Source organism: Scomber japonicus, chromosome 7 (genome assembly GCF_027409825.1).
Source record: "Scomber japonicus isolate fScoJap1 chromosome 7, fScoJap1.pri, whole genome shotgun sequence".
Lineage (NCBI taxonomy): Eukaryota > Metazoa > Chordata > Actinopteri > Scombriformes > Scombridae > Scomber > Scomber japonicus.
The window spans coordinates 22896493-22909814 of NC_070584.1; the positions used below are offsets into that span (position 1 = coordinate 22896493).

Below are 13322 nucleotides of genomic sequence, written 5' to 3' on the forward strand. Positions count from 1 at the left end.
TAGAATTCTAAAGATGGCGGCGTTGGTCGGTGAGTAATGTTTTGACTAAAACATCAATCTTTTTACAAACCATATCAGCCTTTTTAGACGTGTGATATGCACAATGGTTAAACGTTTAACCCACTAAAATGCATTGCCGAGTGCTTTGACTGTGTCGGTGATCGGATTTGTAGCTTTTAGTGAATGCGCACACTGACCTTGCTGTGTCTACGTTAGCATGGTAGCTAGCCAGGTTAGCGCTTACACAAACTGTGCCAGCAGCTATTTACGAGCCGAAAAACAACAATAAATAACAATAATAATAAAATCAATATGCATATTAACATGTATTATGACACAGCCCAGCTCTGATATGCTCATTGTGTCCCTTAATTTTGTTAAATTTGTAAAATCTAATTTGACTTAACTATTATGTCACATGTGTCGTCTAACTAAACTTCATTCATAAAACGCAGTCAGTCTGTGTTTCTCACTTATATCTTATACATATTACACCGCGAAGAGTAACAGCGAAACTGGAGACACCAGCTAGCAGTAAAATCTCAGTAAATATAAGAGTTTAAATAGTTACTCGCTTTGGCTTTTTCCTTCAGCATGAAAGGTGACTGGATCTTTCTAACACTGTCGATCAGCTGTTAATGTGTAGATTGCATTTAAATGCAACGTACTTATGATTTTTACTAGAATAACTCATGAATTTATCATGTAATAGATTTATCTCTTGGCTTTGAATTTTAATGACGTATATAAAATACTCTACTTTGAATTATACTTTATGTCTGATATGTTTTTTTTCCCATAATATGTAAGTATTGTAATTTAAGACACAAGCTGTCTCCTACTTCACTGTAAAGTCTGTTCTCGGTGTTTGTGCACTGGAGGCTTAAAGTTTCCACATCACACTTGTGCCAGTTGAATATTGGGCCAGGATTGGCCTCCAAACTATTTGTTACATCTTAAATCCTGCTCATACACTCAACCCTTAAAAATCTGATTTTCAAGTGGTACCGAGAAATGTCCCACTTTCAACAGATTAATGTGAAAACAGCTGTTCAGCATCAAACTCTGCAAATATTTTGTTTTGTACAGCAGAGCTCAAATGCTCAACTGAAGTAACAATTTTGAGTGAAGGAGGACTTTAAACAAGAGAACTCGTCCTGCTATAAATCTAAGTTATGAGTGACATTCATAGCAGTCCACAGTAATACATTGTTTAGATTTTTATTATTATAAGCTTTATTAAGTTTGTTAAATGTTTTTATTTTGCAGTGCCCCGCCTAGCCATATTTGGCTCCTTTTCAACAAGGTAAGAAGCTTTTTAATCTTGTTGCTTGTTCTGAAACTTAATTCAATCCAGCTCTGCCCTGCTGGTCCCACAGCTGTGACAGTTTTGTGCCCTTTATAGGAGGAGTTGGCCTTTCATACCTACTAATACAGTTTTTACTGAGCCTGCTCAAAGGTCCAACTAATTTGATTCACACTATGTAGGCAAAAAATGTAGAAGAGAATATTCACTCAAAATATATAATATATAATATAATCTGTTTTTTTCCACATCACAATAGGTCATGTGACATATATAGAATATGTAATTATTTTCCACATGTCATACACATATCAACTCAAAGCCAAACAATCACATTTTTATTCCATTTCTGTAAATTTGTCTGTTCCTTAAAGGTCAGATTTCCTCCTGTCAGAGAGCATGTCAAGGTAAAACAGACAATTTTCACTGAAAACTTAGTTAGTTTCTCTCAGTAGAAATTTAGAGTTTAGTTTTTAGAACTTTAGACGCTTTGGAAAAAATCTTCAGCCCCTACAATGAAAGCCATCCATCACACACAATATTTTGGAATTAATACATTTTACACCATTGCCCTCTACTGAAACTGAGTGGTACCTGCATTTTGTCAGTGACATGATCATATTTTGTATATCTTTAAATTAACTTCACCATTAACTCTGAAATCATTTATTTTCATGCCACCAAGTTGAACTATCTGTCTGACCTTCTTTCCACCTTACAGGCCCATTTCAGTTTTTGCTATTCAACAGAAGAGCCTGCACAGCAGTGCTAAAAGCGAGAATACAACCACGAGGTAAGACTTTTATGTAATTATCAGAGTGGAGAAAATATGTCCAGTGAAGACTCTGCACACAGTGAGCGACAACCCCCCCGTCCTTCTGTTGCAGCGTGGTTCCAGTCAGAGAGAAAAGCACGGCCGTGGCAGCAGCCAAACCAGCAGCTGTAGCCAGCAGCAAGGGCGAGTATGTCATCACCAAACTGGACGACCTCGTTAACTGGGCACGAAGGGTGAGTTGATGGGAGGCTTTTAGATTTTTAACACCCAGCATGTGTGGAAGGGATTAATCATCATTCTAGTCTTTACTATGGCTCATTTTTACACCTGAAAATAAGATCAAGTCCTCTGCCCTGTGATGTGACAGCGTGGGACTGTTTGGTCTTAAATGTCACATGGTTGGTCGTGTTGTCTTGTTAATTGCCATTGATTCAGCTTTTAATCATCGGAAGCTGCCACCACCATGAATCATATTTGCAAAGGCAGCTAAGCGGTAATATGTGTGAGTTAACAGTCCCCATTTTTATGAGATTTCAGGGCAAAAAAGGTATATTGAAGAGGCACAAATGGTCAGTGTGTCATTGATGTCTCGCTGCTGTGTTTCCCCCTCACAGAGCTCTCTGTGGCCTATGACCTTTGGTCTGGCATGCTGTGCAGTGGAGATGATGCACATGGCGGCACCCCGTTACGATATGGATCGCTTCGGTGTTGTGTTCAGAGCAAGTCCCAGACAGTCTGATGTCATGATTGTGGCAGGAACACTGACCAATAAGATGGCTCCGGCTCTGCGCAAGGTGAGGAGGGAGGGAGGGAGAGTACAGGATGTAACAGCAGCTGTTGTGAGGGGATGTAAAAGCATTAGCATCTTACATTTAAATGTCTAATTCCACTAACCTAACCATGTCCACTGTCTCAACTTTGACTGAGCTCAATGGGCTAAATATGTAGCCTGGTAATTTATGGGACATAATTCAGCTGTTTATGTGGAGGAAATATTTTCCTTCACTGTATATATACTCATGCTCCTGCTGAGACTTCTCTATCTGCAGGATGGGAGTATAGCTGTGTAAATGCTGGCAGGATTATAACCAGCCTCTGTGTGGATGAATCCTCCCTGCATCTGAAAGGACAGATTAGTTGTTAGTCAGACATTATATAACAACAGCGGCTGAACTTCCTTTTCCCTACAGGTGTACGACCAGATGCCTGAGCCAAGATACGTCATCTCCATGGGAAGGTAGGCTAACTCCTGAAGACGGTTGTCTGAGCAACTGAGCGTTTTTATTCCTAGCGTAGCTCTCTTCTTAGGGAAGCAGTTTATGCCTCAGCACCTGTCATCTTGTTGATCTGTAGCCTGTGTATTCAAGCATCCACAAAGCCTCCACAGCTGAGCTAATACTAATGTTTACTGTGTTTTCTCTTCGTCTTTTTTTTGTTCAGTATTCTCTCTGTGACTTTTTCCCTGTAGCCTCTAGTCTAATAGCAAGCTTTGATATACAATGTTACACCTCACAGTCATATTTAAAAGCTGTACCTCAACATCTGACCCGGTTATTCACTCATACTGTATATTGTCATTATGGTTTTCTGCCAGCCAGTAAAAGTCACACTTTTTGTGCCTTTTTTATAGCAGTGTAGGGTTAGGGTTAGGGTCTAAACCTGCACCAGTAAGTGTCTTAATAACCACCACTGTTCTCATAATTTTCCTCCTCCAGTTGTGCCAATGGAGGAGGCTACTACCACTACTCCTACGCTGTCGTCAGAGGTTGTGACCGAATCGTACCAGTGGACATTTATGTTCCAGGTAGAGTTTACTGTACTCACTATACAATATAAAGTGTAAAACCTAGAGACGTTTGATACCATTTTTTCCTTCCCAATACCAATTCAGATACCTGAAACTCCCTGTATGGATGCGATATGATTGTTATCTTTAGCAATGAAGTGTCATTAAATGCTTTGTAAGACCAGTGAAATTATAGTTATGCATACTGTTACCTTTTTACCGGTGGGACTTTCCAGTGTTAAAATTGTGTGGTAGATGTACACATCCAGAACAGAAAAACATTTAGGTAATATTGGAGGCATTTCTGATACTGGTAACTGTATCAGAACAACTCAAGTAAAATCTGCAAATCCATCATCCACCAGAATAATGAAAACTATGGTCCATTAAAACTGGAACATGTCAGACATGCATGTCCACAGATTTGAATTTTTAGTCTGGTTATTTTTCCTGATGTGGTCCTTAGTTTCAAAAAAGGAAATCTTTGTGGTAAGAGATTTTGGTAGAAGGCCCATTCTGTTTCAACATGAGTGTCCTGTGCCCAAAGCCGAGTCCAAAAAGAGTTGACCTCAACCCCAAACACCTTTTCCCAACCTTTACTGCTCATGCTCAGAATCAGAGTAAATCTGTGCAGTACTGTTCAAAATATATATTTTAATATTTTCTTCCACCGTCCTCAGGTTGTCCTCCCACTGCAGAGGCTCTTCTCTACGGGACTTTACAGTTGCAGAAGAAAATCAAACGTGAGAAGAAGATGACGATCTGGTATAGGAAGTAAATGTGTTATTTGTTAGTGTATCTGGTATGTAAATGATGTATTTCTGGTTTCATTTGGAGCGCCGCTCCTCCTCCATGTAGAGCTGCAGGAACTCACTTCAATAAAAATCATTGTTGTAATTTACGCAAGAAGCACTACTGCTTATTTTTAATTTAATTTTTTAAACACAGCAGCAGTCAGATCAGTATTTATGTTCACAGACACAGTTTGAGCTTCTGTTAGAACTTCAACCATAGGTGTGATTCATCTTTACTCAACCATTTCACTGATAGCCATAAGATACTGTATGTGTTTCATCTTACCAGTGCACAAAATTAGCACCAGCCACCAGACAAATGCTACAGTGGTTGGTAGATTTGCTTCACTCACCAGCCAAAATTGATTGAGTGGCTGGTAAAATTTGAACATTAATTAGCCATTTGACCAGTGGGCAAAAAAGTCAATTTTGCACCCTGCATCATATCTTATTATCTGGAATATTATTTTAAGCAAACTGGGATCTCAGGTTGATGCATTATTATAACATCTGTTGTCATTGTAGCCACTGTCACCAGCAGAGCCACTAGATGGCTCCAGTGATCACTAACTCTGACCTTCAGTGTGTTGACACAAAGCAGTGGTTAGAAAGAAAATGCATTTTTATTATGCGTGTTGTTTAACTCTGAGGTCACAGTCTGCTGAAACACTGTCCAAACACACAGAGTGAAATGTTTCTGTTAACAAGTCTGTGAGAATCTGTTTGTGTTGTCTGTACAACATCAGCTGCAGTGTTTTAGTTTATTCATCTATTCAACATTAAACCTGCTCCTATAATTATGTATTCAGACAGACAGCAGAGTAGCTTTTATGCATCTTCAGTGTTAATTAACAGAATGATTGGTTCTGCGGTCTGTGCTGCTGAAGGGTTCTTGAGAGAGACACTTAATGCCTACTTGGCTATTTGTTTTAATTTGCTCTGGATAATAGTTTGCTGTTACGCTGTGATGGCTGTGCACTTCCAAAGAGATTAAAGTAAAACGTTGTCACATTGTGTGTCTATATAATGTATACCCAGATTCTGGTGTTCTTTCAAACATTAAAGGAGTCGCAGAATTCTTGGTTTCCAGAAAGCAGCGATTAATCATGAACTTTATTTACTATATTTTGAATAGTTTGAACTCACTGACAGATACTGGACTTCTGAGGCCTGTGTTGATATTTGAGAGTTTTAACAAATCTGATATATCAATGGACTGCTCAGTATTTGTCTATTAACATTATAAAAACATCTGGTAGTGATCCCATGCGCTTAAATATGTACTGAGCAGGACATTTTGCAGTTGAAAATGAAGATAGTTTTACTCACATCTCAACATGATACCAGATACCAATTTTAAGAGAAAAAGAAAGCTCTAAACTGAATATGTGCTAATGAAAAGTTAATTTGATAACTACAGTTATGGTATCAAGTAAAACACCTAATAAAGACAAAACATTTATTGGAGCTATTCAGTGAGAAGGCATTCTTCTTTTCTTTTCTCTTGAGGCAAAAGGCAAACAAATCTGCCAGACAAAATATGTAATGCTAACACTGTTTCTACAGTACCTCAAACAAATGTTTGCATTTCTGTACTGCTATTTCTTGTTAGTTATTGGCCAACATATCTACTGATACCACAATATATATCTATGTCTATACTAACTAGGATAAAACTACACCAAAAACCCCCAAAACAAACATATATTATAAGGCTGCTTAGCTCCTTTTTTACCTTAGATTTTATTTTATTATTTTATACACTGACGTTTCTGTGATAAACCAAGATCTGTAAATATGGACCATGCTGATGTATGGGTCGAGCTTTAACAATATAAGTGGCAACATGTGCTGTCATTTCAAACATCTGTAAACAGGAAAAAGGATTGAACACAAATTATTTAAATATCCACAGTCAAAACTGAATATCACAACAGAACATATCAAGATATGTCACTTATAACTAACTATAATTCATCTTAATATTTATATTTTTTTGCCCCTACTCTACTAGGGATTGTGTTGGCTGTAAATTTCTAGATATTGGTGGTAATTTCTTGCCCTTTTAGCTATGAGATTTATTTTTTCTCTGTATGAGAGTGCTGACCAACTTGCTAAAATACAGAAGTCTGGAGCTCCTGATTCAGACCTGAGATCTGCCAGCTGCTGTAGTTCCCCACCTGTCTGCAGCCTGGTGTTGCATCACCCATACATTTAATGAGTAATATGTCCTCGCCAGGTGGTCACTTATTCCCACGTGTGCAGATAACAATGTTATCTGTTATTTCTGACTATGAATAAAAATATGCATCTCAATGGAATATTTAAGAGCTAATACAATGATTAAAAAAAAAAAAAAAATTAAACCATTCTCAGCATACTGAAAATTGAACATTAAACATTTTTTAAAGTTGTATGAAATGTGCAGTATGCGGTTACGTATATTGTAAATAGTCTAATTCTCATTTTACTAAAATGTAAGGTTTTTGATGTTTTTGAAACATGTTTTCCCGTAAATGTTCCAGCTTCTTGGTATTTATGATTCAGTTTGGAAAACCACACTGTGCAGTTCTGCATAGATGTGGTGTTTATAGTCAGATTTCCACATGAATAATATGAGACCAGAGCATAACAGTGACAGTAAAGACAGTGTCTGAATCTTTGGCTATATTTTCTGAGGTTTATGACAAAGCAAGCATTTAAACATGTAGTGACTTATCTACTGCTTGGTCTAAAATTGGGCTATGCATGGCAATAAAGCTGCTGGGTGATAGAAGAGCTGAAACAGCTGAGGCTCAGTGGGGTGTAAATGCTTTTTGTCTCTTTTTTCAGCCTGCCGTTTTCGTGCATATTCATTGCTGTGAAGAATAATCCGTGTATATTTAGTGGCGGATATAATAGCACAGTCTGTGGGACATGACAGCTAAATGACTATACTGAACACTAAAACTTAAACTCTGATCAAGAGATTACACTGCAGCAATAGCCTGAAATTTGGAAATTGAAACCTCATTGGAAAATACACGAATGATGATGAAGATGAATATATATAATAAACAAAGGGGCTTGAAGACTGAGTTTGGACAGATTTGGGTTTATTGAAAGATGGTAGATAGTGAGATAAACTGAATGAGGAGGTCAGTAGAGAAGGCACATTAGTGATAAAAAAAAAAAGGTTGAGGCAGTGTCTTCGGACTTCACTCCTTGACGATGGTGGGGGTGATCATCTTTTTGAAGGAATAGTATTTGCATTCACTGGGTGGTGCAATGTCCATGGTGGTGGTGCTAATCTTCTCCTTCTTGAATCCGGCTTGGAGCAGATGAGGGACCTGGGTCTCCTGCGAATCATTAACAAACAGTGCCGGACAGTGTGAGGTGGCTGTTGCCTTTAACGACCTCTGCGACGATTCTGTTTATCAATAACCTTGACATTATCGCAGCATGTAACTCAGGACACACACGACTGATGGAGACATGCAGTCAGCTCTGTGTTACATGAGTGAATGAAACATGACACAAATCAAACACTAGAGATGAATGATTAAAATTCTACATTCAGTTTAGAAAACGCCCGTCAACACCACTGTCAACGACTGAATGACCATACTGATATTTATTATGACTGACAGTATTAACATATTTAAATAAATATTAACATATTTCTGTGTGATAAGTAACTAAGAGGACAAATAACATAATGCATTCTTTTATGCAAAACGGGTTTCAGATGAAAAAAGTCAAAACTAGAGGAGACTCACCTCAAACATCTTCTCAATGTTGTCGAATTTGGTCTTGAGCAGCTCACCCCAGGAGGTCAGGTTGCAGTAGGTGAGGACGCCACCAGGTTTCAGCAGCCTGTGAGCGTGACCCTGCAGAGAAACACACACACACACACACACACACACACACAAACACACCAACAGATCAATCAGTCCTATAGCCCAGTCAGGATGTAGTCTGAAGAGCGCTGAGAGACTACAGTATATGTACCAAATGAATAATAATATTACTTTTAGACTACATTTACATTCTTTAATGACATATTCCTCCAATATTCAGCATCTTTAAATTAATTCATACTTCATGCAAACAAAGAGTGATTTTTTCCCAGAAACTGTATCATTTCTAGGTGACTCACTACTGTGTTTTAAGCTTTACCTTAATAAAGTCAAACTGGTGAGTGTGCCAGGTATCCTCGGACAGAGGGTATGTGTCGTACAGGATACCTGGAGAGGAGAGACAGTGTTAGCAGTGTACACACAGCAGGTCAATTACACACTTTTCTTTATGTCTTTTCATACTTTTATCTATGAAGCATAATGATTCAGACTGTCTGTGTTTATTAACACTTGAGTCATGATACATCTGAGTTCAATCTGACTTGCAGTATTTAACCGTTTCAACTGAATTGTTGCATCAGAGTGTAGTGAAGTCTGTTTTTTAACATGATGTCATATCTCAGACTTCGCTATTCAGATTTTGATGAAACTTAAAGAGATGGTGTAGTTTGATTGTGTTTTGTCTTTAAAAAGGTTTTGAATACAGATGTATTTTAATTTGGACCAATTATCTGTTCAGTTTTTCCAAAAGTTGTAAGTTGTAAACTATAAATCTCAATACATACGACCAAAGTTCCCCTGTGTCTGGGGTGATTTCTTACCATCGAAGTGGCCATCTGGCAGGGTGGGAACAACTTCCTCCCAAAGGCCCTTCATAGGGACGACCTGCAGCAGCCGAAAAAAACAAATTCATTAATCAGATCTTCACATTAAAGGAGAGTAACAGTAAACTTTACTATACACCAGATTTGTAAGCAGGTGTATCAGCCTCCAAGCATGTGGTATAACCAATATATCTGTGATGAACCATTCTGGCAGATAATGTTTTAATGTAAATGTACCACTTGGGTTGTGCTGACCTTATGAGGCTGAGCCTTGGCCCAGTTCTGCAGTCTGGCGAAGACGCCATCATTACACTCGATGATCCAGTGCTCCTCAATGGGGAAAGACTCGATTTTAGTGGCAGCAATGGCCATGCCGAAACCGATCTCCAAAACCCGACCGCCTACAGATGAAACACAATGACAAAAAAACTCAGTTAGAAAATATATGTACTCTAAATATCTGATGTATTTCCCTACTTTTGTGGCAAATTGCCTTGTGACTGTGACTATTGAATGTCTACAAAACACTTCTGTGACATTTTTTGTCAACCGCAGGTTTTTCAGTTTCTGGCATACCACTGGTCTAAGATGCAATGACTATATGCAACATCAATACATACCTGTCTCTCTACAATATTAAACTAATAAAATGCTAAAATGTCTGTAAACAAAACAAAAAAACAAAAAGAAAGCCATTAACATTGTGATTGTCATCCTCTGATTTTACATGCATGTTCCAGTTACAGTTTAATATTTGGTTTATGTTTCTGCCTCTGCTGGGTGTGGAGGGAAAACCAGTTGGTTGTAACATATGGCAGGACAGAGAGGCCAAAGGTTTCATTTTCCTTCAGAGAAAATTATAAATAGATGAGGGGTATTGGTAACGGAAGCCGTGAATGTCCATGTTTGCAATTGCCGTTATCTCGAGATCAGAAAATGTATTATTTCATTATCACGAGATAACAAGATAATCAACTGATTATTACAAGAAAACAAAAGTTTGTCTCCTCTTTTAATATTGATCTGTTTCTTATGAGGCAGATGGAGAACCCTTTCTATTTAAAAAAAAACAACCTTTTTTTGAAAGAAAGAATCCCTGGAGAAACCTTTGGAAGGAAAAATACTAAGTTTCTATTTACTTGCTTTGCTTTGATGCTAAACTTTAATAAAATGAATCATAAATTAACAGCACCTTTATTAATGACATCTGTCAAGGCCCAAATGCAGGTTGATTAACTCCTGGTCATTATATGATTAGATGTTTCATGTCGGAGAAGCATTTTTAATTTTATTGGACTTATTGAGAGAAATGATTTTAATCCTTAAGAGTAATCTGAAAACACTTGCTTAAATATGGAGAAAATATACATATGCATGAGATTCAATAAATTAATAAATGATCTGAATGTTACCTCTAGTAGAAAGACAATGCAATTTCTGGGTTCGAAGTACAGTCTGATGTGTTGATCAATGATGTTGCTCTTTGATCTGACATCTTTAAATCAGTTGCTCTAATTGACGCTCCTGATAAAAATTACAAATAATAGGAGGAGGCAACCTTTTGTTTCACTGTGATAATGGGTTGATTTTCTCATTATCTTGAGATAGCAAAACTCATTTTATTACGATAATTAAATAATTACCCTATGATCTCTAGATAATGGCATTAAAAAATAATGGTAAGCATGGTAAAGCTGTTTCTCTTGTATAAGTTACACTTTCACATCTCGTTCATGCATAATTAGTTGAAAAATAAAAACAACTGGAAATAAGTGAAACAGAAATTACAATAAACATATAATAAGTTTAAGGAAAAACAGCAAAAACATGATTAATTAGTGTCCAAAATTCACAGCATGGTTATGTGAACATCCAAAAATGTTTAAAATGTGTAAGCTGTAAAGAATACGTGAAATGTGCATTTTGCAGTGTAGTGCAGACAGTTTCAGTCCCACATGTGTGTTTGAGAGTGTGAAGGATCAGTCTACTTTCTCATAAAGCAACAATACAATGAGCTGTTCCCCTGTGCAGACTTCTTGGCTGCTCTCCATGAGCAGAGTAACAACTGCTGTAGTACTCACAGAGCACTAAGCACCACGCTGCTCACACTTTCACACGTGTCCCTGAGACCATTTGCCAAAAGTGAAGGAAACACCTTTATATGTTTGGAAAAGCTCCAGTTAGTCGCTCTGGCACAACTTAGAAACATTTTTACATAAAACCATTTTTCAACCCCTTTTTAAACATATTTTTAACAGTTTGTAATTTTTAGCATTTTTTTTTTATTTTATTTAGACAGGGGCAGTGCACAATAAAACATTAAACTTGTATAAAACAAGGAGAGATGCATTGCATCTGGTTTTAGCAAGGTGCTATTTTCTACCTGTAGTCCCTAGGCAGGTGGGTGGAACAATACATTCAAATCAATAACAGAAATTTGTGCAAAGTTGCAGTAATACCCACATCCTAAAACCAGTTTGCCCACCACCCCCAACATTCCTTGTTTTAGGGTAATAGTAGACCACTGCACCTGTTTACTGTGAATATTATTTTGTGGTTATATACACCTAACAGCTAAAATTCAAAATGGTTATCAATTTTTCCTCCGTCAAGGACTAAACTGGCACAAATTATATCACAGACCCTCATCTTATCCTGCGGGTCCCCCAACTGATAAGATTTTTGCTTTTAGATATTTTATTACAGAGAGTAGGTCTATATGGATCCCGTGACCAAAATAGTCATTGTGTTACTTGTTGTATTAATTATAGTGAAAATAAATTATTCCCCTTTGTGTTGAGGACCCCTGAAGGACCTTTGATATTGTAACAAATAAATGGCATATAGTTGTTTACAAAACTATTCAATAAATATTTTTGATACTTGGTGGCAAAAGATGTTTTTATAATTGTAAAAACTGAAAAAATATAGGTGCCTCTTGATCTGTCAACTTGCCTGAGTCCAACATCGGACGCACCATAGAAAAAGAGTGCACTGTCCGTTATTGGATGCCGCCATAACTCAATTACCTAGAACTTCTTTTTTACCTTTTGAGGCTGCAACAGTGGACAGGGAGTGCATGTACGGGGTCTCCCATCGCTCCATGACGGGCTTGCCCATGATCTCCAGGTGAGTGTCGGTCTCATTATAGCCGGCGCCCGCGTTGTGCCAGTTGGACTTGCAGTCCTCTCCTTTGGAGAAAATAGGCTGAGCAGCGGTGGTCATTTTGTTTGTTATAGAGACGGCAGTGGTTGAGGTTTGGTTCTGGTTTGACAGACCGTGTCCTCACAGAAGAGGGTGTTCAGAAGGCAGCAGCTGTTTATATCGGGTTCAGGACTGCTGACGCTGCACCCCCGCACTACTACGGGTCAAAGGGGCTCAAATACCGAGAGAAGTAACGGTGGTCGCTGCACCCAAGATCCTCAAAGATCCTCTAATGAGGTGAGGACTCACTCCGGTAGAGAAGTCGTTAACTATTACCTCTGCAAGGTGTCATATGCTTTCAGGACCAGACATTTTCCTCTGTGTGACGGTACACTCAAGCTCACGAGACGAGACACGATATTAGGTTCACGAGATCGAGATTGAGACGAGATTTAAACACTATTTTTAAGAAAACTTAAATGAGGAAATATGTTTTTTTATTTTAAAGTCGCAAAATAATGTAGATGCATTTTGAAATGTTTTATTATCATCTTGAAATGAATCACTTCAGTTCTACTTTCTAAGTATGAATTATCATACGCAGTAGGCCTATGCAATATCCAAGCACTGTAAAAGGTTTCCCCATGTAGATAGATATTTTATAGATAGATAATTTTGGTATTTATGGAAATAAAAAACATAAATACCAAATTATATACAATCACAAATACCAAAAAATGAATTATAAAGGAAAGAAACAATCGTAGTATATAAATATAAATGAGATGATGAGATAATGATAAATAAGAGTCAAATTATAACATATTGCTAAAAAAAACAGAAATAAAAGTAAA

The 13322-nt window shown here is 37.6% G+C and overlaps 2 protein-coding genes across 3 annotated transcripts; one reads left to right on the plus strand and one right to left on the minus strand.

Moving 5' to 3' along the window:
* ndufs7 (NADH:ubiquinone oxidoreductase core subunit S7) lies at positions 1 to 5675 on the plus strand. Of its 2 annotated transcripts, XM_053322128.1 has the most exons (8): positions 1 to 29; positions 1270 to 1306; positions 2028 to 2099; positions 2194 to 2314; positions 2696 to 2875; positions 3272 to 3318; positions 3797 to 3885; positions 4548 to 5675. In XM_053322128.1, exons 1-8 carry the CDS (start codon positions 14 to 16, stop codon positions 4643 to 4645), a joined length of 660 nt encoding a protein of 219 aa, XP_053178103.1. In that variant the 5' UTR covers positions 1 to 13; the 3' UTR covers positions 4646 to 5675. The 2 variants fall into 2 exon arrangements, with proteins under 2 accessions (XP_053178103.1, XP_053178104.1); XM_053322129.1 differs by lacking the exons at positions 1 to 29; positions 1270 to 1306 and adding an exon at positions 1684 to 1713.
* A 2070-nt stretch (positions 5676 to 7745) lies between these two features.
* On the minus strand, positions 7746 to 12602 carry gamt (guanidinoacetate N-methyltransferase). Its single transcript, XM_053322126.1, has 6 exons — positions 12372 to 12602; positions 9580 to 9725; positions 9322 to 9385; positions 8820 to 8887; positions 8420 to 8530; positions 7746 to 7999 (listed from the first exon to the last, which is right to left on the minus strand). Exons 1-6 carry the CDS (start codon positions 12547 to 12549, stop codon positions 7859 to 7861), a joined length of 708 nt encoding a protein of 235 aa, XP_053178101.1. The 5' UTR covers positions 12550 to 12602; the 3' UTR covers positions 7746 to 7858.
* Positions 12603 to 13322: the final 720 nt, after the last annotated feature.